The sequence below is a fragment of the Akebia trifoliata genome, chromosome 3, assembly GCF_017979445.1.
Source record: "Akebia trifoliata isolate Shusen 1 chromosome 3, ASM1797944v1, whole genome shotgun sequence".
NCBI classification, from domain to species: domain Eukaryota; kingdom Viridiplantae; phylum Streptophyta; class Magnoliopsida; order Ranunculales; family Lardizabalaceae; genus Akebia; species Akebia trifoliata.
The window spans coordinates 33,121,400-33,147,803 of record NC_141377.1 but is presented as its reverse complement, the minus strand read 5'-3'; the positions used below and the strand labels follow the sequence as shown (position 1 = coordinate 33,147,803).

At 35.6% G+C, this 26,404-nt stretch overlaps 2 protein-coding genes across 10 annotated transcripts in view; both read right to left on the bottom strand.

The window, feature by feature from the left end:
• LOC147406461 (uncharacterized) overlaps window positions 1-21,425 on the bottom strand; it is a 28,440-nt gene extending 7,015 nt beyond the window's left edge. For 4 of the 9 annotated variants that reach the window (XR_015176469.1, XR_015176470.1, XM_086434507.1 and 1 more), the window contains exons 1-2: window positions 20,865-21,422; window positions 1,227-1,352 (exon numbers count right to left, since the gene is read on the bottom strand). Coding sequence is in view for 7 of the 9 variants with exons in the window: in XM_086434507.1 (XP_086290633.1) it covers window positions 1,227-1,352; window positions 20,865-21,392 (654 nt within the window). In the remaining 2 variants the exon portion in view is untranslated. Of the gene's footprint in view, window positions 1-1,226; window positions 1,353-1,946; window positions 2,414-14,597; window positions 14,615-20,610; window positions 20,692-20,864 lie in introns of those variants that run through there. The other 5 variants (XM_086434509.1, XM_086434508.1, XM_086434510.1 and 2 more) reach the window with 4 other exon arrangements.
• Window positions 21,426-23,138: 1,713 nt separating this feature from the next.
• LOC147406460 (fatty acid elongase 3-like) lies at window positions 23,139-24,108 on the bottom strand. The gene has a single exon (XM_086432784.1). It carries the CDS (start codon window positions 24,060-24,062, stop codon window positions 23,220-23,222), a length of 843 nt encoding a protein of 280 aa, XP_086288910.1. The 5' UTR covers window positions 24,063-24,108; the 3' UTR covers window positions 23,139-23,219.
• Window positions 24,109-26,404: the final 2,296 nt, after the last annotated feature.

Genomic DNA, 26,404 nt, shown 5'->3' with positions numbered 1-26,404 from the left:
TAACTTCCTACAAGGACTACTCCTTCCCATAGAAGATTCTCCCGGTCCTTTCCTTACATAAGCCCCAGCAAACAGCAAAGGGAACAAGCTTCCACAGAATCCTCTCTCTATCAGTTAAGGCCATGGATTTCCAATTTCTCGTTAGGCAAACTCCCAATGAAAAAGAAGAGAAAGAGAGATTCTGGGAAAGAGAAGAGAGCTGTCAATCATTTCCCTCTCCACTTCACTCCAATTAAGAGTAGAAAACAGAAGCATTACTAAAATTAACCCCAATCAACTTAAGTGAAGGTGTATGTATGGGGAAAAAAGAGAAAATAACTATGTTACCCTCACCAACTTATATATTTAAATAGAAAACTTATATTATGATACTCCCCCCTAAACCTAAGACAGGTGCATAAATATCAACCATGGTCAGCTGGCTTAGAATGTCTTGCAATGTTTCCTATTCAGTGCCTAAGTGAGCCTGTTAACTAACTGATCTTCAAACCAGTTAGAAAAAAATGAAGGTAAAGACACACGACTCATTGATTAAATATTCATTCCATTGAGGGATAAAAAAATAGAAAGCAAAATGTAAAACAAAGAAGAGCATTGAATGCACTTATAGAATGCAAAGAACATAGCTTGCGTTGCCAATCTAAAAAGTCTAGAGAAAAAAAATAACTTATGTTGGAATGGATGTTTTGAATGTGTGGAGCTTTGTTCACTGTAAGTTTGTTATAGAGATGTGGAGCTTTTTTAAATCATTGTTCAACATTAATGTATATTTCCTAGAGATATTGAAAATATTCTCTCTTTTAGGTCAAACAAGCTGTTCGGCATTAGGGCAAATCCTTTGGTACATTCTCCTCATGCTCTTTGTAGGGATGTTTTCAAAGGGTACAACAAATTGATCTTTGATGACCTAGTCAGATGTTAACAAAGGTTTTTATTTTTATATTTTTATAAGTAGATGTTAACAAATGTTTGTAAGATTATCAGATTTCATTTGATAGAATGGTCGTCTAATTTGAAAGAATTAAAATATACCAAGAAGGAAGATTATTAGCGAGAGTATGTCCTATCGAAGATTTAGCCAATAGTTGTGGTACTATTGGATAGGCATCTTACAATGTCTAATTACTTTTCCTGGGAAACGGTTTTTCCCTATGCTTGTGTCATTCATATTTTAATACAGCATATTATTGATACTTATCAAGAAAGAGAGAAAAAACATCACTTACCTTACTCAAATAGGAATTTATAATTTTCCTTTTAGTCATTGTCCTCTCCAATATCAACGCCAATACCATCTCAACAGCTTTTCTTGAGAAGGTTTGCTCACTCTTTAAAAAGGTGTTCTTCACAAGCTGCCAAATGTAATTAGAAAGCCAATACTGCGGTTATATTTCAGTATTGATAAAGGATCATCAAACAAGCCAACAAAATGAAATAAGAAAAAAAGGTGAGCATCTACAACTAGAATGCCATGCTATTTTTTAAAGAATAGATTTAAACCTTCTAAACCTAATATGGACTCTACAAAAAGTAACTAAACTAACAATACAACTGATGTTAGGAAACTGACAAATGAAGGACTCAACTTCCAAAATTAAAACTCAAATAATCATCACAAGCAAAGGCTTAACCCAAATATCTAGGGTCAGCTGAAAAAATCATTCTCTTTTGACGGGCAAGCTGGACTTGAACAAATCTTGTTCATCCATTCAATTCTTAAATGAAATGAATCCTCATCCCAGAGATCTTGGGACCAGCAATGCAATGCAAAAAGCACTTATGACGGAAACCTAAACTCAAATATGAAACTTAATACTTGTTGGAATTTCCTAATACAGTAATCCCATGAGAAGATCGTAATTTGGTTCACAACCTACTCAAATGTTGAATCATATCGGAATCGCATAACGCTAAATGAATATCACCACAAGTGATGGAATTGTAACCTCATGTATTGTGGATCTTGACATGTTTGTTGGCCCATGGTACTTTATGCGCTCTTCCATGCTCCAGTGTTCTTGTGGATCTTGACATGTTTGTCGGCCCATGATACTTCATGCGCTCTTCCATGCTCTTGTGTTCTTCCAAAATTTTGGAAGGTGTAAGCAGCTTCAACAATATATCGTAGTATATGAACATATGGGGACGACTTTCAATAAGAATGTGCATAACTTCTTATTGTGACCCTAAACCCCTCTTACTTTATTTGACAAAAGTTTAAAGGGGATACAAGAGGATCTAAATAATATTCCTCAACTATATTTTTTAATTTAATTGAGAAGGGGTGCAAGAAGATATAAATGACATTTCCCAATGCTAACATTTCTCAATCTTCCCTTTCGTCGTCTTCTTCTTTGCATACTCTATTTATTGTTGAACCGAACAGATATCTGAGCACCAAACCACGCTATACCTGATGAACAAATCATGTTAAAGAAAGATTTAGAGTTCATTAATAACCTAACACATAGAGCCATCATTTTCCAAGCCAGCTTAGTGATCTTTCATGCAAATAAGTTTGTCGACACTGATCTCAATGCTTATGATCTAGTTAAGAAGCATCGAAGAAAGAAATCCACAACATTGACCGAGTCAAATTTGTTTGACCGAGTCAACTCAATCCAATCTTTGACCAGCCCACAAGACATTGTCCAACTTCTCTTAGGACTCTTTCTTTTATTAAGTTTCCATTTTCTAAGTTGCTTAAGTAGTCCTAGTTAGATTCTATTTCAATTTTAGAAAGTTTCTTTTCCTAGTTAGTTTCTAATTTATTTTATGTTTAAAATTCGTTTTTATTCTTTAGGTTACAATTAGAAGTTCTTTTAGTTGTCCAAATTGAGTTCTAATAGGATTAGAAGGTTAGTAATATGTTATAGATAGATTAAGAAGTTACTTTTTAATGTTTTAAAAGGTTTCTAAGTTGTTATGAAGGAGTTACCTATATCAAGGGCTCCAATAAACAAATTCAGTAAAGTAAGTTTTTTTGAAGATTGATTAATAAAAGAAGAGACTTTTCTTCCCTTTCTTTGTTTTTTTGAGCATAAGAGCCCGATATTGGTTCTTAATTTTAGTGCTTGCAATTGATTTCCATCCATCTCAAACCTAGGTTGAAGTTTTTAGTCTGTTTTACTCGACATAGAGATTCTTCATTACTCTTAGTTCTTAGGATTTCACCCTAGAACCAAATTTTTAATATAAACTCCAGGTTTGTGTGTTCTACCTATTGGAAATAATTTAGTTAGTTGTTATTTTAGTCATAATTACTTAGTAGTGATAGTCTTTTATTTAATTCTTATTTGTAAGGGCTTTTCTATAATTTGACTTTTTTAATTAATATAAATTCCTGTCAAACTCTCACAAAGAGACTAGACATTATTCTTCTCAAATTCTTCTTAGTATCAAGCTAATGAATTTTTTCCTCCCTCTACTTATTCTCTTTACTCACTAAACCCTAACTTAAAGTCAATCTCATTCAATCTTTGGGGGGGGTCTTTCAATTTTCTTTTTTCGTTTTATCACATGCTGCAATAATGCGATGTGCTTCTACTTCTACTTCTACCCTATGCTAAGGTTTGTCTCTACGTAACAGCAGTTGCTCTTTTTTTGGTGTAAGATAGCACTTGAGCCACAATAGTGGCTGTTTTTGGTGCTGCAGCCCCTATTATTGAACCCTGCAACAAACTAGAGCTTCTGATTGACCTTGTGACAGCACTGTACCGTTTGTTTGCACCCATCAATAGTAGTATCTACTTGTGAAGGAACCCTGCGACATCACTGCAACCAGACGACAGGAGTGGCTACCTCATTTTGGTCCTGCAATAACGCTTGAGCCTTTGATTGACCCTGCGACATCAGTATCTGCTTGTGAGCCCTGCGACATCACTGGAACCAGGCAACAGCAGTAGCTGTCTCATTTTGATCCTACGATAGGTCTGTTGGACCTTGTGAAGGAGTACAACACAAGTAGGACCATTCTTTGAGTCTTGCGATTATAACAGCAGGTTGTTAACAGAGTTCGATAGCAGTTTGGACATTGCCCTACTATTTGGGCTGCTTCTATTTATTGTGTAGGTTACCAACAACAGTAAAACTATTGTCTTTGTATTGTAACAACTTTGCGATTGCACCAAGGGTGCCCTAAAAAAAAATTAAACAATTTCTTCTTCAGGTATCCCTTCAAACAAAAGCAATGTCTTCGAAACAAGGAATTACAACTTCCGCTACAGTCCTTGGGTCTAACTCAGATCAACGTATTACCACTGCTCTTCTCGATGGTCAGAACTTTCAGTCATTGTCCCGATCTCTGCGTCTCTATCTAGGGAATAGAGAAAAATCTGGATGGCTCTTCGAGACTGTTACTAAACCACCTCTAACTGATCCTAAATTTGAATCATGGTAGATTGACAACTGCACTGTCCTTGGGTGGTTGTTTAACTCCATGGAACAACGCATCTATACCACGTTCATGTACCATGAGACAATTCCATCTTTATGGTCAGAGCTTACTCAAACATACGCACATTCCAGGAATGACTCGAGGATTAATGAACTTTATCGAGACATTGCCCAGGCTACCCAAGGGACTTAAAGTGTAGTCAATTACTTTGGATACCTTCAGTCACGTTGGAAAGAACTTTCTCACTGAGTTTATGGCTGAATTGTCTTCAGATACAGTCGATTATGTTGTTAAACGGATTTTCGATGTCAAACTTACCAATTTCTTATGGGACTACATCCAGAGTTTAAGGTACTTCGAACACATATCCTCAACACCACTCCTTTACCTTCTATATTTGAGATATTTGCAACCATTGACAGTGATGAACGTCGTCGCCGTATTGCTCCTCCTTAGACTCAGGTCCCTGACATTCTTTCTGCTCCAGCTACAGATCAGATGGCTTTAGCTGCCAACTCGAGTTCCTCCGACTCCCGTGCCCTTGGATCAGGGAATCGTAGCCGTGGTTGTGGTAAAGGGAATAATTTTACTTACAGTCATTGTGGAAAGACTGGTCATGAGAAGGCTCGTTGCTTTCAGCTCTATTCTTATATGATACCACGATCTTCCTCCATTTCATCTTTGGGACAGACTGCTCCTCGTGCTGCCACAGTGGAGTCCTCGTCTATTCCTCTCACTGATCCTCCTTCACTTGGCACGATTGACTTCCAACAACTACAAACTCAAATTGCCAATATTGTCCGGGATTAGATTCAAACTCACACTCAAACCTCTTCGACTACGACCTCAGGTATTACACCTCCAGGTACATCCTCTGCATTCAATGTCACTCAGTCTAGCTCTACTCCTCTGACATGAGTTATTGATTCTGATGCCTCTGATCACATGACTGGTGAGTCTAGCCACTTTACTTCTTCTATGTTTTCCACCACCCATAGGGAGGTTCGCCTTGCTTACAGATCTCTTACACCTATCCAAAGCAAGGGTATCATCTCTTTATCTTCAGGGATTTCTCTAGATTCTGTGCTTCATATCCCTCACCTATCTCTTAATCTTTTGTCTGTCAGTAGTATTACTAAATCTCATAATTACTTAGTTACCTTTTTTCCTAATCACTGTATTTTTCAAGACCTGACTTCGAAGAGGATTTTTGGCAAAGGGTATGAGAGGGATGGGCTATACTTGTTTGGATCTCACCCTACTGCTGCTCCAGCTTTTGTGCTTCCATCATCTGGTAGCCACATTTTTTCATCTCAGACTCTAGATTTATGGCATGCTTGCTTAAGACATGCTAATTTTCAACACTTACGTTTTTTATTTCCTACTTTAAAAACTGCCTGTAGTGGACATAAATTTCAGTGCTTTGTATGTGAACTTTCTAAAGACACGTACTTCTTATATTCTTCGCATGCATCGATTTAATGCAATATATGATTTAATTCATTCTGATGTGTGGAGATTTTCCCCTGTTACTACCTTTAACGGTCATCGATATTATATTACATTTATAGATGATTACTCTTGTTAAACTTGGGTTTATCTGATGCGTTCACGTTCTAAGGTACTCCAAATTTTTGTAAATTTTCTTAAAATGATTCAGACTCAATACAATATCACTGTTAAATCCCTTAGATCTAATAATGGAAAGGAATATATATTTGATGGGATTCGGTCCCATCTTCATGAGAATGGTATGCATCACCAGTTAACTTGTTTTTATACTCCTGAACAAAACGAGGTGGCGGAACGCAAGAATCGCCACCTCATGAACATTGTCTGTTGTCTTCTTCGCGGAATGCATGTTCCAAAGGCATTTTGGAATATGGCAATCCTTACTGTGGCTTTTCTTCTTAACCATGTTCCGAGTCGCACCTTAGAGGGACAAGTGCCTCTTGATGTCCTTCAACCTCATAGCATTCTCTTCCCTATTACACCTCGAGTCTTTGGGTGCACGTGCTTTGTTTAGGACAAAATACCCAATCGTACAAAATTAGATGACAAAGTCATTTAATGCGTTTTATTGGATTACTCCTCTATGTCCAAGGGATATCGGTGTTATGATCCAGTTTCTCATCGTGCCATCCACATTCTTGATGTTACTTTCTTTGAAAATGTTTCATATTTTCATTCTGCATCGACTTTGCATGACTCGTCTCCTATCGTGCTATTTTCTCCAATTTTTCCTCCATCTTCGCCACCGCTTCAGGTCTACACTCATCGTACTCACCCCTCTACACCCTTGCCAACCTCCTCATTGGATTCAGGTATAACCTCTTCTACCTCCAGACATATACCTACTCTTATCCCTTCTATTTCTAACTCTCACTTACTTATTACCCTTCGCAAAGGTAAGCGGGGGTGTGTTACTGATCATCCTATTGCCCAGTTTATTTCCTATCAGGATTTTTCTTCCTCTTATTAGGCCTACCTTGCCGCCACTAATTCTATTCGAGTTCCTTGGTCTGTATCAGAGGCTTTGAGAAACCCTCAGTGGACAAAAGCTATGATTGCTGAAATAAATGCTTTGCAAAATAATAATACCTAAGAACTTATTCCTTTTCCATCTAGAGAGCGGACCGTTGGTTGTAAATGGGTCTTCAATGTGAAATGTCACAGATGGTATTGTTGATTGTTATAAGGCACGCCTAATTACTAAGGGATTTACACAGACCCCGAGGAAAGATTTTGGTGCCACGTTTGCTCTTGTCGCCAAACTCTCCACTATTCGCCTTCTTATCTCCCTAGCTGCGTGTAACTCTTGGCCACTTCACCAACTTGATGTGAAGAATGCCTTTCTGAATGGTGATTTGACTGAAGTTATTTATATTGATGTAGAACATCTACAGCTCTAAGTAGTTTTCTAATTCTATTAGATTTCTATTTCTATTTCTAGTAGGATTTATATTTCTACTTCTAGTAGGATTTCTATTTCATAATTATATTAGGAGTACAATTCCTTGTTAGTTTCTAATTTGTTTTAAATTCGTTTTTATTATTTAGACTATAATTAGAAGTACTTAGAAGTCTCCAATTTGAGTTCTAATAGGATTAGAAAATTAGTATTATGTTATAGATAGGTTAGGAATATTAATTTTTAGTATTTTAGTATGATTACAAGTTGTTATGATGGAGTTATCTATATAAGGAGCTCCAAATCCGAAAATTAAAAAATCAATCAATCAATAATCAATTCAATTATCTTTTCTCTTTTAATTACTTTTTTTAGCTTTATATGTTATTTTCTTTCAAGCTATTGCTTGTTTATCAATTGAATCTATTGATTCAAATTGATTTTGAGTGTTCCATTGAACACGATCTATTGAATCTATTGATTCACACGCTTCCGCTACGTCAAGTGGTATCAGAGCTCTTGCTACGATCCACATTCATAGTTGGTGAAGGAGAATTCATCACTAAAACTGAATTGGAAGCCCAATTCGAGAAGTTTGAAGAAGGTGAACATCTTAGTTGTATTATCCGCAACTTCTTGCCAGTGCAACATATTGATCCTTCAACTTGACAGTCTTTTCTGGACTACATGTAAGGTTCAAGGTAAGTTGTGCAAATTAATTATAGATAATGAAAGTTCGGAAAATATAATTACATGGTCAATGCACTCAAGCTATCCACTACGCAACACCCTACACCTTATTTTATAGGTTGGGTGGACGATGAATGCAAGAAGAATGTAACAAGCCAATGCTATCTTTCTTTTAACATTGGGTAATATAAGGATGATATTATTTGTGACATCGTCCCACTGAGAGTATGCCACATCCTCTTAGGAAGGCCTTGGCTTCATGATAATGATGTCACCTACCGAGGCAAAGCCAACACCTATTCTTTCATGCACAATGGTGTCAAAGTGATCTTACACCCTTCCCATTCAAAACTCAAGGCTACCCAACCAGCCAAGGAGAATGAAACATGTTTTGTTTCTACCAACATCAACGAGGACTTAAAGGAAGCAAGGAAAGTGTTTCCGATGGTAGTGCAATCTTCCAACTAAGACCCTCCTACTCAAGTTCCCATCAGATGCAACCCCTAGAGGAATTTTCTCGTGTTCTTCCTTCAAAATTGTCGGATTCATTGCCTCCAATGGAAAATATCCAACACCACATCAATTTGGGTATCCGGTGCAAGATTCCCAAAATTGCATCATTATATGATGAGTCTGAAAGAGCATAACACATTGAAGAAACAAGTGAAAAGGAACCTTGAAACCTCTACTAACAAGTACAAAATTGGTGTCGATAGAAGATTCAATAAGTATGAAAAAGGAGACTTGGTCATGGTTTATCCTAGTAAATATCGTTTTCCCGTCAGAATTTACAAGAAAACCAAGTTGAAGAAAATTGAACCTCTTCATCTCTTGAAGAAGATAAACAATAATGTTTATGTGAAGATTTTGCCTGATCATAAGCTATGGTCAATTATATTCTCTAATCTAAGTCTAAAGAACGGATATCACTGGAAGTGGATTAGAGCGAAGGATGAATGAAAAAGGCAAAAAAAAAAAAAAACAAATGCCTTCAAGATCAACTCGAGGACAAGTTTTTTCAAAGAAAAGGGGCCTGATGTAGGACATCTACAGCTCTAAGTAGTTTTCTAATTCTATTAGATTTCTATTTCTATTTCTAGTAGGATTTATATCTCTACTTCTAGTAAGATTTCTATTTCATAGTTATATTAAGAGTACAATTCCTTGTTAGTTTCTAATTTGTTTTAAATTCGTTTTTATTATTTAGATTATAATTAGAAGTACTTAAAAGTCTCCAATTTGAGTTCTAATAGGATTAGAAAATTAGTATTATGTTATAGATAGATTAGGAATATTAATTTTTAGTATTTTAGTAGGATTACAAGTTGTTATGATGGAGTTATTTGTATAAGGAGCTCCAAATCCGAAAATTAGAAAATCAATCAATCAAATAATCAATTCAATTATCTTTTCTCTTTTAATTACTTTTTTTAGCTTTATATGTTATTTTCTTTCAAGCTATTGCTTGTTTATCAATTGAATCTATTGATTCAAATTGATTTTGAGTGTTCCATTGAACACGATCTATCGAATCTATTGATTCACACGCTTCTGCTACGTCATATATGGACCTTCCTCCAAGGTCTTGTCTTCAGGGGGAATATTCTGAGAAGGTATGCCGCTTTCTTAAATCTTTGTATAGTCTGAAGCAGTACTCGCGAGCCTGGTTTCAACGGTTTTCTAAGGTTATTGTTTTTATGAAATTTTTTAGATGTCATTTAGATCATACTTGTTTTGTTCGTTGAGGAGTGGATGGTCGTTTTACCACTGTTTTGGTCTATGTGGATGACATCATTGTGACTGAAGATGATACATGGTGGATTGATAAGGTTAAGACACTATTGAGTCGTGTTTTTGAGGTCAAGGACTTGAGTTCACTCAAATACTTCTTGGGGATAAAAGTGGCCCGCTCTCGCCGTGGTATATCACTATCTCAGCGTAAATACACATTGGATCTTCTTCAAGATACTGGGATGTTTGGTTATCGTCCTATTTCCTCTCCTATGGATCAGAATCATCATCTTCAAACTGATTCTGGCAATCTTATATCAGACCCCTCTTTTTATCAGAAACTTGTAGGCCGTCTGATTATCTGACTAACACTAGACCGGACTAATCCTTTGCGGTCAGTATGGTCAGTCAGTTCATACATACTCTACGTACATCTCATCTTGGTACAGTTTATCTCTTTCTTCACTATTTGAAGTGACGTCCTGGTCTTAGGCTTTTTTACTCTTCTACTACTCAACCGCATGTCTTGTTTTATAGATGCTGATTATACTAGCTCTATTACAGATAGGAGATCTACCTCTAATTTTTGTACCTCTTATGGTAATAATCTTATCTCGTGGAAAAGTAAGAAACATAATGTGATATCTCGTTGTTTTACTGAAACTGAGTATCATGCTATGGCCTTTGGTACATGTGAACTAATTTGGCTTCGATCTTTACTAACATAATTAGATTTTCCTATTTCTGGTTCTTCTACTCTGTTTTATGATAACAAGTTGGCTATTATGCTTGCTTCTGACTCCATTCTTCATGAAAGAACTAAGCATATTAAAGTTGATATTCACTTTCTCAAAGAGAAAGTTCGATCTAGTGACCTTCAAACAGTCTTTGTTCATTTTTCATATCAGTTTGCCGATATGCTTACGAAGTCTGTTGGTCCGTCCATTACTAATTCTCGCCTTGTCAAGTTGGGTTTAGTTGATATATTCTCCCCAGATTGAGGGGAAGTATTGAAAATAATTTAGTTAGTTGTTATTTTAATCATAATTACTTAGTACTAATAGTCTTTTATTTAATTCTTATTTGTAAGGACTTTTCTGTAATTTGACCTTTTTAGTTAATATAAATTCTTGTCAAGCTCTCACAAAGAGACCTGACATTATTCTTCTTTACCTTACATCAGCCATTCAGGATTGGAATTAACTCCAACTATGGACTGTAGAAGAGCTCGAATATTTATTTTCAAAATATCTTACTTTAGGACCAATCCTAGAATTGAATATTGAAAAAAATAAAATTGAGTTGAGATAACTAACCCGAGACTGTTCTAAATATCAATCAGCTCAGGCTTAAATCAGAATTATCAAACCTATTTTGGATAGGGACGGGCACAACTAACCATGGCTCAGCATGAACTCAACTTATTGATATTGATGGACTCCGCTTGTGGTTTATGCTATTGTACCATTGAAGTCACTAAATTGAAGCCTACTATTGACTATTGAACTTGCAATCAAGTACCAGATCTTAGGATGGAAAGGATAGGATACTATGTAGAAATTGATCTAAGATTTAGAGAAGATAAGAATAAATTCCAAAAAAGTTGTGTTTATTCTTTCTTCATTCCTATTTATAAGTTACATGATAAATAGGAAAAAATGAAAACGGACGTGACATAAACATAAATAAAAAATAACTATCACTGATAACACTCCCCTTCAAGCTAGTACAAAAATATCACACATGCCCAGCTTGCTTATAAGATTATCAAAACTGGCATGACCCAAGGCTTTAGTGAGGACATCGGCTAACTGCTGTGTTGTAAGAACAAAGATGGTGCAGATGTCACCGGAAGTAACTTTCTTCATGATGAAATTGTCAGTCAACCTCAATGTGCTGGCGCAATCATGTTGAACTCGATTATGAGTTATGTTAATGGCAACCTTGTTATCATAGTACAATTGAAAATGAGTAGGAGGTGAACAACTTGGCTCAAGAAGTAATAGTCGTAACCAAAAGAATACACATTTGCCAAAAGTCATGGCTCTGAACTCAGCTTCAACATAAAGAGAGCAACCACAAACAATTTCTTACTGTGTCAAGTTACCAAATTACCACCCACCACAATGCAATACCCAGAAGTCGAACAATGATTGGTAATAGAACCCGCCCAATCAAAATCTGTCCATGCTTCCACAAGCATGTGACCATGTGAACGGAATAATAAACCTTTCCCCGGGCATCCTTTCAAATACCGAGGGATGTGTAGGGCAGCATCAAAATGTGTTGTACGAGGGGCATGCATGAATTGGCTAACAACACTTACTGCATAGTCAATATTTGGTCACGTAAGAGATAAGTAGATGAGTTTACCAATCAAATGTGGATAATGACAGATATCTTCAAGAGCTTCACCATCACTTTCACTCAATCGGTAATTTGGCTTAATTGGAGTATCAACTGATTTAGTCCTAAGTTTACCAACCTCCTAGAGCAAATCTAACACATACTTGTGCTGTGAGATAAAAATGCATGTCTTCGATCAAGTTATCCCAATACCCAAAATATATTTCAAAAGTCCAAGGTCTTTTACTTCAAAGAGATTTCCAAGAAGACGCTTCAAAATTTGAATCTCAGTAGAACAATTTTCTATAATGACAATATCATCATCATACACAATAAGAATTGTAGTCTGAGGTTCACTATGTTTGACAAACAGTGTGTGATCAACCTAACATTGTTTGCAACTCACATCCTGCAAAACAGAGTGGAACCGCTCAAACCACGCTGGCAGGATTATTTGAGACCATATAAAAACTTCTTTAGACGACACATTTTCCCATCAACATTGGAAAAAAGAACTCCTGGGAGAGTATCTATGTATACTTCTTCTTGCAAATCACTATGTAAGAAGGTGTTCTTCATATCTAGTTGGTGAAGCTCCCAAGAGAAATTTGCTGCCAAGGAGAGGACACAAATAGAATTCATTTAGCTACCAAGACAAAGATTTCTTGATAGTCGATATCGTAAGTTTGGGCATATCCCTTGTCAACCAACCTAGCCTTGTGCCTGTCAATTGATCCATCTGACTTGTACTTCACTGTGAACACCCACTTGCAGCCAACAAATTTCTTCCCCTGTGGTAACTCCCAAGTATCATTCTTTGCTAAAGCTCTCGATTCTTCGCACATAGCATGTTTCTACTTGGGATTGAAAAGAACTTCTCTCACACTGGATGGGATGGAAACAGAAAACATAAAAACAACAAAAGAGCAATAAGATGGAAACACGTTATAATAGGAAACAAACTGAGAAATAGGATGCGAAGTACAAGTACATTTACCTTTCCAATGAGCAATGGGAATATTAGAATATGAAGAAACGATGTAAAGTGGTCATGAGAACATGATTTGGCTCCTTAGTGGTGTGACATGATCAATCAACAATGGCTTGTTTTCCCTTTTTGGTGTAAGTGTGTCCAAAAAGAGTAGGCACTGACTTGGTTGGTTGCATAACTTCCACAACAAATTCTGAAATAATTGCCATAGGTAGTGAAACTGGAAAAAATGACTCCAAAAGGGACTAATGATTAGTGGATGGAAGGAACAACTCCCCTAAAGAGATTATCGATCAAGGCTAGGAAAGTAACACTGATTTTCAAAGAATATGATGTCCATTGTGACAAATCGACGACGGATAGGTGGATGATAACATTTATAACCCTTCTGAGAATTAGAATAACCAAGAAACACACACTTCAATGCCTTAGGGTCAAAGGTTAGTATAAACATGACTGAAGATATGAATAAAACAGACACACCCAAAGATTCGTAGAATCACATAAAATAAATGACGATCAGGAGAAAGAAACAACAGAGAAGGTTGGAAGTTCAAGACACTAGAGGGAGTTCGATTGATAATGTAACATGCAGTAAAAATGACTTCAGACCAGAAATGCTTAGGAACGTTCATCCCAATCAACAAAGCTCTTCCTAATTCCAACAAATGACGAATTTTTATTTCGGCATTACCATTTTGTTGGGGTGTGGAAACACGTGAAGTTTGTTGTTTTATCCCTTGAGTAGCACATAATTATTTCAAGCCCCCATAGGAATACTCTCATCCCTCATCTAAGCGAAGGATTTTGATCTTCACTCTAAATTGATTTAGAACCATCGCATGAAAATCTTGGAATATGGAACAGAGATCAACTTTTGTTTTCATTAAGTAAACCCACGTACGTCTGCTATAGTCATCCACAAAGGTAACAAAATAGCAAAAACTCAATAAAGAAGTAACATGGGATAGACTCCAAACATCAGAATGCACAAGAGAAAATAAAGATGAACTTTTTTTATTTAAACTTATTGGATAAAAACAACAGTGCTTGGACAATTGACAAACTTCACATTGTAACTCTAACAATGACATAGACTGAAACAAAGAAGAAAACACACGCTACTAAAAAGAAACATAACCCAATCGAATATGTCATTATTTGGGATTTATTGACTACCCTAATATTACTCTAAGAAGCATGAGCATGTGGAATGTGCTAAGACATTGGGATGTTGAGAAGGTACAAACCATTTGTTTCACGATCACTACCAATCATCCTCTTTGTTGCCAAATCCTGAAAGACACAATGAAAAGAAAAAAAGGTAACACTACAATTTAGATATTTTGTAATACAACTAACAGACACAAGATTAGTAATGAGATTAGGAACATATAACACATTAGACAAAGAGAAACTATGAAGAACCTTGATGGTTCCTTTACCGGCTATGGATGATAAGGAACTATCAGTTAGACAAACTTTGTCTTTGCCTGAACAAGGGTTATAGGACTGAAAGAAAGAAGACATACCTGTCATGTTGTCTAAAGCTCCTAAATCAAGAATCCAAGAGTTGGATTGAGATGAGGAAACATAATGAACAATGGTAAGAGTACCTATGTGTGCAAAGGAAGAGGTCGCAATGGAACCATCCAATAGAGCTCTCAGACGAATAATATCTTCCTGGGAGAATGATGCATGTACCGTAGAAGGTGGTATCTTAGAACTCGGGGAATCATCTAGTATGTCAGCATTAGAAGGATGATGAGCTGAGGAAGATCAATACTTAGGCTGAAATGAATCAAGACGACCTATCAAGTCCCAACACTTTGCTCAAATATGTCCAAATTTGCCACAATTGTCACACTTCAGCTTCTCTCTACTATTGGGTGCCCTGGTGGATTTATCAAACTTCTTTACTCTTGAAGTGTGTCCTTCTCCATGTCTACTAACTGCCATTATAGATTTATCACTCACAAGAATATCCAGATATCCCATAATCAAGCGTTGACTCTCCTCACTTTGAACATCAAAGTACATAATATTCAAAGGAGGTAAAGGATCTATGTTCAAAATTTGAACTCTAACCATCTCATACTTGGGATTCAAACCGGCGAGAAACTGAAATGTACATGTCTCAACATGTTAGTTGTGCACAATCTTTAAGACTTTCCTAATTGAATGGTAAATAGTGATTGAACTCTTCCCACATGCTGCGCAATTAAAAAAAATAGCCTAACAATGTCTTTTCCCACTGTTTGAGATGTAAAATATTATGTTCCAAATGATAGATTCTAGCACTATTCTAATCCTGAGAATAAATTTAAGTCACTGATTCCCAAATTTTTTGTGTCGTCTCCGAGAAAAGATATTCTCTACTAATATGAGGTTGCATTGAATGCAACAATCAAGACATAACCAAAATGTTCTCAACGTCTCATTGTTCGTACTTAGGATCTGAGATATTAAGTTGTTTCTCTTTCCCATTCAAATAGCCCGCCTTCCATCTTCCATGGATGGCTATTTTGCAAACTGAGCCCACTCCAAGTAGTTTGTACCATTGAGTTTGACTATGGTGATTTGGAGATTTGGATTTTCATCTCTGATTTGCGAGGATCCAAACCTACTATTGGTAGACTATCCTGAAGTTACTTCTGACATGACTTTAGAGGAATAAACTACTCATAGAAAATCCAGATTACTCAGAAACACTAACGAAACACGTATAACATAAGATTAGAATCTATTTCTGCATTCTTGATGAAAGGAAAAAAAAAACATGTGACTTACCTTGAAGGCTATTACAACCATGACATAGGTTGTAATAGCCAATCAAGTTTGAAGAATGACCCGATGGAGATCTACAAAACCCTAGGTGACTGGAGGCAACCTTAGGTGACTAGAGACAACCCTAGGAGGTGGTTGAAATGGTGCAATAGCCCTTAGGAGAAGTGGCTAATGGCAACCCTAGGTGATGGCTACTGACTTGTAGCAACACCTAGAAGGTTGTTGTGTGGCTAGCGACAGCCCTAGGGCTGCAAAAGGTTGGAGATTGAACACTCTACCTGCTTCGGAACTCTCTTCGATCTTCCGGTCGTCACCAGAACTCTGATACCATGTAGAATTTGATCTAGGATTTAGACAAGAAAAGAAGAAATTCCAGGAAAGTATGTTTATTATTTCTTCATTCCTATTTATATATTACATGATAAATAGGAAAAGACGAAAAAGGACATGACAGAAAAATAAACAAATAACTAAAACTATCACTGATAACAACTTCTTCACCATCATTCAAACAGGGTTTTCGACAATTTCCCTTAAGCAAGGTAGTAAATCTTGGTTTCATTTTTAATTTCGGCCAATCTGAAAATATGTGGAAATAATAGAAATATAAAGGAAATTTTCTTTGAAACTATAAGATATGATAAAGTAAACATGAAAATGCACATATAAATCATTGAAGTAAAATATGCAACCATGTGGAATATGGAAAAGAAGATCAATAGTGTTCCAGTGGACATTGGCGCAGGTGTTTGAAAGCTTCACAACAACAACAAAAACTCTATAACAGTGGAACCTACTGATGTGACCCCCCATCAAAAAATTCACCAAATTTCGAGGGGGGGGCGGAATCGCCTTAAAGGGGCCAAACAAAAAATAGGCAATCAATCAGATGAGCCAAAAAGAATATTTCAAAAAATCGACAATTTTTTGAATTCATATATCCCCTTCAAGTTTTTGGGTGGCACTATTTGCACACCTAAAATGCTCAATGTACCCACTTACTCATTGCACACACCTAAAAAATTGGTTCTCTTTACACACTCCTAATCTAACATTTTTTTTTTGTGTTCTCATGCATTCACCCAAGAACCTACCGAACCTCCTCTCTCTCTCTCTCTCTCTATCTATCTATCTATCTATATATGGGGAATGATAATGTCCAAAACCTAATGGGGACGTTAGCATTCTCCATCACATTTTTTTCTATAATAACCTTATCTATTTTGTCTTTTAGTGAAAATACAAGGGTATATTAGTTTTTTTGCATAATAAATGCTTATCTTTTACATAATAAATGCTAAGGGAATTTATTCCTTAGATTTAATGTTTTGTTTGCAATAAATATTTTGGCAATTAATGCAAACAAGCATTTATTATACCAACATACCCCTATCTTTTTCATTAAAAGACAAAAAGATAGTGGTATTACTAGAAATAAAATGTGACGGACAATACTAACGTCCTTATGAGGTCTTGGACGTTAGCATTCCCCTATATATATATATATATATATACAGCCACCCTGCACGTGTACAACAGTTAAATATAGCCATTTTATGTGGAGGGGTATATAGAGATTCGAAGGTGTCTCTATATGCCCCTCCACATAAAGTGGCTATATTTAACTGTTGTACACGTGTAGGATGGTTAGTATGTGTAGTCCGCACGTATATATACATATATGTATATGTATGCATGTATATTTCCCTCTTTTTTTCTCCTTCTTCACCATTTGCTTCTTTGTCTTTCTCTCACATTCTTTTTTTTCTTCTTTACATCTAAAAAAGTTTCAACGAGGATTTTAAGCTTGGATCTTACACCTTTTTTACCCTAACACCTCAAAATTTAATCGAATGAAGTCATTCATATGAGATCAATAATGTGCAAAATTTTCGGTATGATATAATACCAATATTGAATCATTTTTGCAATATTTGGTGGGTGCCTACCGATCTCATACAAAGAGATTCAGTACTGGCATACTAAACTCAAAGAGTTACATGAGAAAGTTTTGTTCGTTAGATATCTGCCGAATCTGTTTTGTACTGTTTGATAGGTACCTACTGAATCGATTTTGTAACGTTGGGTAGGTACTCATCAAATAAAATTTGTACTGTTTGGTAGGTACCTACCAAATCTATTTTGTAATGTTCGGTAAGTATATACTGAATCAACTAAGACATATTCAGTCTTAACCTACTTAACAAAATCTGTCAAAAATCTTCGAGTTATTCGATCTAAAATAGTCATTTTGGAGGTTTTAATAGTGTTTTTCCATCTTCCTTGGTGATTAAATGCAAAAAAATAAGAGAAATTACAATGAAATAAGATAAGGACGTACTATTGCACACACCAAAGTGGCTGATTGTACCCATTTTAAGTGAAAAATATTTTAAAAGGGTAATTTACAATTTTACCCTTTTCTATGTGCTCATTGCACCCACCATAATCTTGTTCTTCTTCTTCTTCTTTTTCTTCTCTCTCTCTCTCTCTCTCTCTCTCTCTCTTCTCTCTCTCTCTCTCTCTCTCTCCATGTTTATCTCCTTTTGAATTTTGTGAGAAGTTGAATCGATAGAGATTAGGTTTTAGGTTTTAGGTTTTTTTTCAAGTTATCTTATTTATTTTGCATTTAGTCACCAAGGAAGATGGAAAAATCATTATTAAAACCTCCAAAACGGTGATTTTGAATTAAAAAATTCAAAGATTTTTGACAGATTTTGTTCGGTAGGTTTAGACTGAACTTGTTTTAGCAAATTCAGTTGGTGCCTACCGAACAATACAAAACAGACTCGGTAGGTACCTACTGAACAGAACCTTCTCATTTGAATCTTTAGTTCGATATGTCAATCCTGAATCTCTACTTATAGGATTGGTAGGTAGGTACCTACCGAACGTAGCAAAAATGATTCGGTACTAACATACCGAACTGAAAGTTTTAAACAAAATTTCTCATATGAATGGCTTCGACTCGATTGGAGGTATTAAGAGTTAAAAAAATAATTAAGATCAAAGCTTAAAATCCTCATTGAAACCTTTTTAGAAGTAAAGAAAAAGAAGAAATGAGATATAGAAAGAAGAATAAATGGGTTCGGTAGGCTATTAAGTGGTGCAATGAAAACCAATTAAAATTAAGTGAATTAGGTGTGTGCATTGAGAACTTTAATTTTTTAGGTGGGTATAGCGAGTAAGTGGATACAATGAGACGTTTAGGTGTGCGCAAGAAGAGCAGCCCAATAAGATAACTTGGAAAAAAAAAAACCTAATCTCCATTGATTCAACTAATCAAATAATGGGTTTTTTGATCGGTGGGTTATGGAGAGTGCAAAGAGTAATTGTAAAATGTACTATTTTTTTAAATACCTAATTTTTGTTGGGGGCCAAATGTGAGCACCCACACTTTATGCATTCTACTCTCTTCTCCCTTTCCTTCCTCCACCCATACCGAAATCCGGTGCTTCTCTTCCTCGACGGCTGCCAAACTCTAATAACTTCCACTGAAAATCGTCATTCTCCGGTGAAAAGCTTCACCATTTCGATGATGGTGAAACTTAGAAATCCTAGACCATCGATCTCAAACACATTTTTGTCCCAAAAAAGTAGAAATTTGGGAACAAAAAGAGGGATTTTGACGTAGCAAAAGCATGTGAATCAATAGATTCGAAAGGAATTAAGAGATTATATTCAATAGAACACAAAATCAATTTGAATCAATAGATTCAATTGATAAACAAACAATAACTTAAAGAAGATAAAGCAAAGAATTAGAAAGTAACTAAGAGATAAAAGAAAATTGTATGAAAATATTTGAATTTTATTAAATTTCATTTTTGAAGCTCCTTATATAGATAATTTTATCCTAACAACTTAGAAACCTTCTAAAATACTAAAAAATAACTTTCTAATTTATCTATAATATGATACTGTTTCTCTAATCCTATTAGAACTTAATTTGGACACTTACTATGCACTTTTAATTATATCCTAAAAAAACAAAAACAAATTTAAACAAAAATAAAAATTTGAAAACAAATTAGAAACTAGAGAAAATATAAACTTCTTAAAGTTAAATAGAAATCCTACTAGAACTAGAAAATAGAAATAAATCCTATTACAATTAGGAAATTACTCAAGGCTCTCCAACTACAATCGTAGACGTCCTACATCATTTTTTCAATAGGTTTTGAAACCCTAGAAATCAAACCTCATTGATTAGGCCGATGATGATTAAAGAACTAAAATTATAGAGACTAGAAATCAAATGGATTTCATCTTGGATTCAAAAGAGAGAAAACAATGAACGAATTAACCCAATGGTGGTTACAGGTCGTGGGTGGTGCAATGGATATGGCAGTGCTGATTAAATGGGGTCAAGAAGGTGAAAAAGTTGAAGATTTGGGTGTTCACTGATGGTTTTGAAGGCTGTCGAAAGTGCAACGGTGCAACAATGTCGGTGCTCTCCCACAGTGGTTGTGGTTGTGGTGGTGTAAGAGGTGAAGAAGATGAAGAATCGTTGAAAATGTTAGGGTGCCCGTGTAATTGTGGGTGCCCCTGCTAAACTCATTAAGTCGGAAATAAGACGTGGGTGCCCATTATGAAAATGGACACCCAAGCTAAATATATGGGCGCCCCTTAACACCAACCTTTGACATTAAGTGGGTAGGTTGAGTATTTTAGGTGCGTGCAAATAGCACCACCCCAATTTTGTTATTTGGTCTACCCATCCACCCAAAATTTCCATGAATTTTTTCTTAAACTTACCCAAATTTATCCAGATTAATCGAAGTGATCCCACCAAACAACTACCAAATTCCAATTTGGTTACCATGTTGTGACACCTCACTGCGAACAATCATCAAACACTTTCTAGTTTTAACATGATTTTTGCAAATGACAAATCATAGAGTAAAGCAATTATTTGCAGCTCAACAGCACATTTGAAAACTAAATTCCAATTTCCAACAACTTGACAACAAAATAAAAAAAAATTTAAAAAAAATCCATAATTAATTAACCTGTTGTGTTATGGTACTTCCGCCTCCTCCACCAGGAAACAATAACAAAGCACGAGCGATCCCAATCGGATCGATTCCACAATGTTTGAAGAATCGACGATCTTCGTAAGCCACAACAACTTTCCACAAATGCGGAGGAAAATTGGATGATCTCGCATCTGCTTCAGAAGAAGAAACCATGAAACGATGCCATTGTTGAGGAAAATTGGGAGGGAGGAGAGAGGAGAGAAGACGAAGAGAGAGAAAGATGGAGAAGTAGGCAAAGAGAAGGATTGATTCAGGGGAGAATAAGAAGAAGAAGAAGGAGAAGGGTTTTAAGGGTTTGTGAGGAGAGTTTGATGGATGGAGTGAGTGAAGAAGAAGAATTTCTTTGTGTTTGAAGATTGAAGTGTGGAGAGGTTTGGAAGTGAAGAGAGGGAATGAGAATTTGGTTGATCGAAATGTAATGGTCTTCGACTCTCTATGGGAATGGTTTGTGGTGTGAAAGTTGGTTAGGAGGAGACGACGATAGGGCGCAACTTTGTTCATGATTTTGTGAGTGTTGGTAAGAGAGAAGCCATTTAACCTAGGAAAATGCTGAAATGACAAAAATTATTTACTGCGATTCTCACAAGTCTGACATGGGATGTGCACGTAACCATAGATGTATTTTCTTGCGATACGAGTAAAAATCATTTATGGTTACATGCACATCTCCACATCAGAATTGTGAGAATCATAGTAAATCTTGTATCACCCTAGCACGGCTCTTTAACCTAACTAGGTCATGAATTATTAATGAGTTGTGCTGGGGTGACACAGGATTTACTATGATTCTCACAATTCTAACGTGGAGATGCGCACATAATCGTAAATGATTTTTACTCGTATCGCAAAAAAATACATATATGGTTATGTGCACATCTCACGTCAAACTTGTGAGAATCGCAGTAAACACCTTGTGTCATTTTAACACTTTCCATTATTAATAGGATAATGTTGAAGTAACGTTGAAATGTACATCGTCTGTGTGTGTGTTATATTTCTGACGTGGATGTGTGTTAGAATCATATATGTTTTTTATCAAGATATCAATAACATTGAAATATACATCGTGAGGGACATATCTGACATTACTCCAACACGATTCTTATTAATAATCAAACAATTCTAACCTTTACAAAATAAGATGGGTTAGACTCATGGTTTTAAAACTCATTTTGGCATCATTGGTAGACGATACTGAGATGAATAGGTCTCAATAAAGATCTAAAATCATGATTAGAGGATACTTTAAGTTATAAGATCATATTAATAAATATTTGAATTATTAAAAAAATATTTTAAAAAAAATTAGAATGTAACATGTGCAAATGCACTTGTATCAAAAGAGGTTGTATGTCACTTAAAACATTGATGATAAGAATTTTTTAATATTATAAAATAAAAAGGTTATTTTTTGTAATTTTGAAATTAACTACCGTATTAAAAAAATATTTTAAAAAAAATTAGAATGTTACATGTGCAAAGGCACTTGTATCAAAAAAGGTTATATGTCACTTAAAACATTGATGATAAGAATTTTTTAATATTATAAAATAAAAAGGTTATTTTTATAATTTTAAAATTAACTATCGTAATTCTATGTTGGTTATAGTAAGCTGTAACTTTTTTCAAAAATTTTAACAAAAACAACTTTGATTATATTAAATTAAAATATAAAGGTGAAATATTTGTGGGATCCAAACTTTGGTGTGGAACCACCTATACTTAGCCTTCTTAGTCGTCTGTAAAATCACGATTCACATTGAAAATCTTGCTCTAAAATCAAGTTGGTTACTGATATATACAAAATTTTCATTTAGAGTTTAGCGACTGAATAATGTAGCATTCTTGTTCTTAAATGTACTTTGAAGGTTCGGGATCCACATACTCATAAAATTATAACGTGTTTTGTCTTATATTGGTAAAAAGGTTCAAACTGAGTTGATTTTTTGTGAGGATAATGTCTATGGTGAAGAGATCATCCTCACCAAAAATCAACTCATTCTGAAACTTCTAGCCCCATGTTTACAAATTGAAAAATTCTAGACAAACAATTTTTTGTAAATCACTTTTAATACTTTGGGTGACTTACCCGAGTCAACTAAGCCTCAAAAGAATTCTTAAACCATGTCATTAGTGACTTTTAGTGATAGATTTCAAAAAATTTCCATAATTGGTTGCTAGTCAAAATATTATTATACTTTTACTTAGTCTCTGTCATTGTCTTACTTAGGTCTAGTGAACATGAAATTGAAAACAATCAAAAAGAAAAGCGTACATAAAATTGATCCGACGATATTACATGAAATCACTGAACATCAATCAGGACCGTCAATCCTTCTTCCTCCCCTCCTTACTACTCTTCGAATAATTGTTAGAGTGAAAATTAGTGAAGAGGGCAAGAAGAGAAGCATTGAAAACAGCATTAAAAACCCAACCCCAAATCCCGGAGCACCCTATTCCCGTAAAATGGAAGTACAGCATCAAAACCGAAACACCGAAACTAAACAAAAACTGAACAATTTGACAATCCGTCACCAATCTCTTCCACCGAGGCCTCCTCCCTAAGGTGCACATCATGTAATAGGCGTACATTAGCGTATGCACTGAGGCATTGGTAACGAGCGCCACTGGGATAAGAGACTGCGAGGTATGAAGCCACAAATAACACATCACAACCACCACCGCATGATGGTACACGTGGAGGAACGTCAGCCGTTTGATATCTTTATTGATGAGGATCAAGAGTGTATCGATGAATTCGAGGATCTTGGAGAGGTAAAACACGTAGGCCCAAAAAAAGACGGGCCCACTTGGTGGGGTTTTGTTTGGTGGAAAACAGAAGATCCAACGGAGATCTAGCATTTGGGTTTTAGTTGAGATGGTACATCCAACGGACATGATGAAAGAGAGGATAACGAGGATGAGGTTGTGTACGACGGAGATGAGACGAAGGGTTGTTGATGAGGATGATGATGTGGCAGTAGTTTTGACCGTTGATTTGGAGGAGATGGTGGTGAAGTAGATGATAGCTGTTAGAGAAAGATAGGTGAGGACAGTAGTTATGAGGAATTGAGTTGATGCGCCCCATGTTTGCCCTTCTTTCCACTCGAACTCGCTTATTACGGGGTGTTCTACTAACCAGTAGCGCACGTTAGCGTAAATCCTCTCCATCCTCTCCTCTCTCTCTCTCTCTCTCTCTCTCTCTCTCTCCACTGAAATTGGGGAGGCGCTAGGGCGGTAGGATAATTAAAAACCGGATTTTGGGATCGGATCTGGACCCACCGATTCGATCCACCCGAATCAAACCACCCAAACCGGTTCACAAAACGTCAAAATTTTCTGATAAAAACACCCTTTAATGAATTTATACATAATCACACCCAAAATAAGGTTAAAGAGGCACCAAAATTTATCTTCTAAAAGATTTCTTTAAAAAAAGTAGGAAATTTTACTTAAAAGACCCTGGTGGATGGAGTTTCTTTCTAATTAGTACTTAAATTTTAGGGTCTCTCTTAATAGTCCATTTTGTAAAACTTTTTATTTCTCATCAATTTCTAAACCCCATTTCTCACGATTGAATGTCCTAATTGTTTGAATCCACCGTTTTCATAAATAAATAAAAATTTTGATTTTTGACATCTCAATTGAGTTTCGAAAACTCTATTCCGTCATAAAGGATTTAAAAAGGAAGAAGAAGTCATTTTCATAGGGGTTTTTCAAATATTTTGAAGATGTATGTTATCTCAAGTTTTTAGTCGATCTATCCATGTATTTTAGTCGAAAAAAACTCAAAAATAAAAAATGGGTGGGTTTTAACCAGTGTCGAGTTCACCAATTTTTATTATCGAGTTTAAAAATAAAAAGTAGTGTACTCGACAATAAATAAATAAAAGAGGGAGTTTGCCAATGATGAGTGACCATTAAAAAATAAAAAATTTATTAAATGGACTATCATGTAATCGTACAAAACTTAGGGACTATATAAAAATAAAAACCTCCGTCAAGGTCTTTTAAGTAATTTTGCCAAAAATTAAAAGGGTCAGGGGGAACATGAGAAAGCAGGAGCGAGGTAGAGGGATGATGGCGTAATCAATGACCATGATGTACATGATGAGGAGATGGATAGTGAGGCCCATGATGAAACTAGCCCTCCCATTCTAATTGAGGATAAGGCAACAAAAGGCCATCACGTGAGATTCAAAAATCAGCCCGTTTCTGTGACTAATGAGGAAAGCCGTTGTTGTTGTTGGAGGAAGATACGATCTTGGTCAGTGGCCCACCTTATTTCCTTTCTTTTCTTTTGTTTACTCTATTTATTGATTAAACTTTATTGATGTTGTTACTGTTGGAGGAAGATACGATCTTGGTCAATGGCCCACCTTATTTCCTTTCTTTTCTTTTGTTTACTCTATTTATTGATTAAACTTTATATTTTTTTATTACTAGTTATAGGAAACTAGAGTATCAAATAGTGATGTTTCCTAGTTTGTTTTTACTTTCTTAGTAAGTAGGATATGTGATAAAAGGCACAAACAGAATAGTAAGAAGTAGTTTTGGGAGGTAGTTCTTTTTCTGAATAAATACATTGCAGTCTCTGTAACGTGTATTACTCGTGTTGGATTGCCTTGCATTCATTTTCTCTCATTCTATTTACTTGTCAATTAGTAGTTCCTATTGGAACTGTATTAGGTAGGAAGGGAACAGAGCAGGAATGAATATGATTTTAAAAATCCTACAAGAAATCTTATATTTCAAAAATCCTTTTTTTCTCACTATTTTTTTTTATATAAAAAAAGTCTTATAAGAAGTAGTAAATCTCAAAAATCCTCCACAACAAAGACTCCCACTCTCTCTTTTTTCAAAAGAGCATTTTAAGGACAATAAAGAAGAAAATATGAGCCTATGTTATTTCAAAAAAGTTTGGTGTGTTATAAATAAAAATTTATGTCAAAAATAATTTACCATAATTATACATCATTTATAACCTCCCGAGGGGAGCATCAAAAGTTGAGCTAGGAGAGACAGAGAAAAAACATAGTTTTTAAAGATCTCTAGGAGTGTGTTTTACAATTCGAGGTTGAGTGTGGAAGTTGGACTTTTAACTCGTAGAAGTTCAACTTTTGAAAGTTGATTATGAGAGTTAAATAAATTATTGTTTGGTTATTGAACAAACAATTAAAAGCATCAATCCATCCTTGTTCAAATGGCTTGAGTAAAATTGAATCAAGGGATGGAGAGAAGAGTGTTAGGTGAACGCATGTGAGGGTTTTGTCTTCTTAGATTCAGAGTTCATTATGTTATTTTGAAGATTCCTCTTGCTCAGATGGTTATGTAACGATCGGATGGGGTATGCAACCCAATTGATAGGGAAAGTGATATTAAGATTATGCTCCTCCAACTAGAAAAAAAAAGGAGAAAAGAGAGAGACCTAATTTTAGATGAAAGAACTTGAAAGAAATGTTAGCATCGTAGTAACTCTCCCCCTCACATCACGTGGTCTCATAAATTTTAGT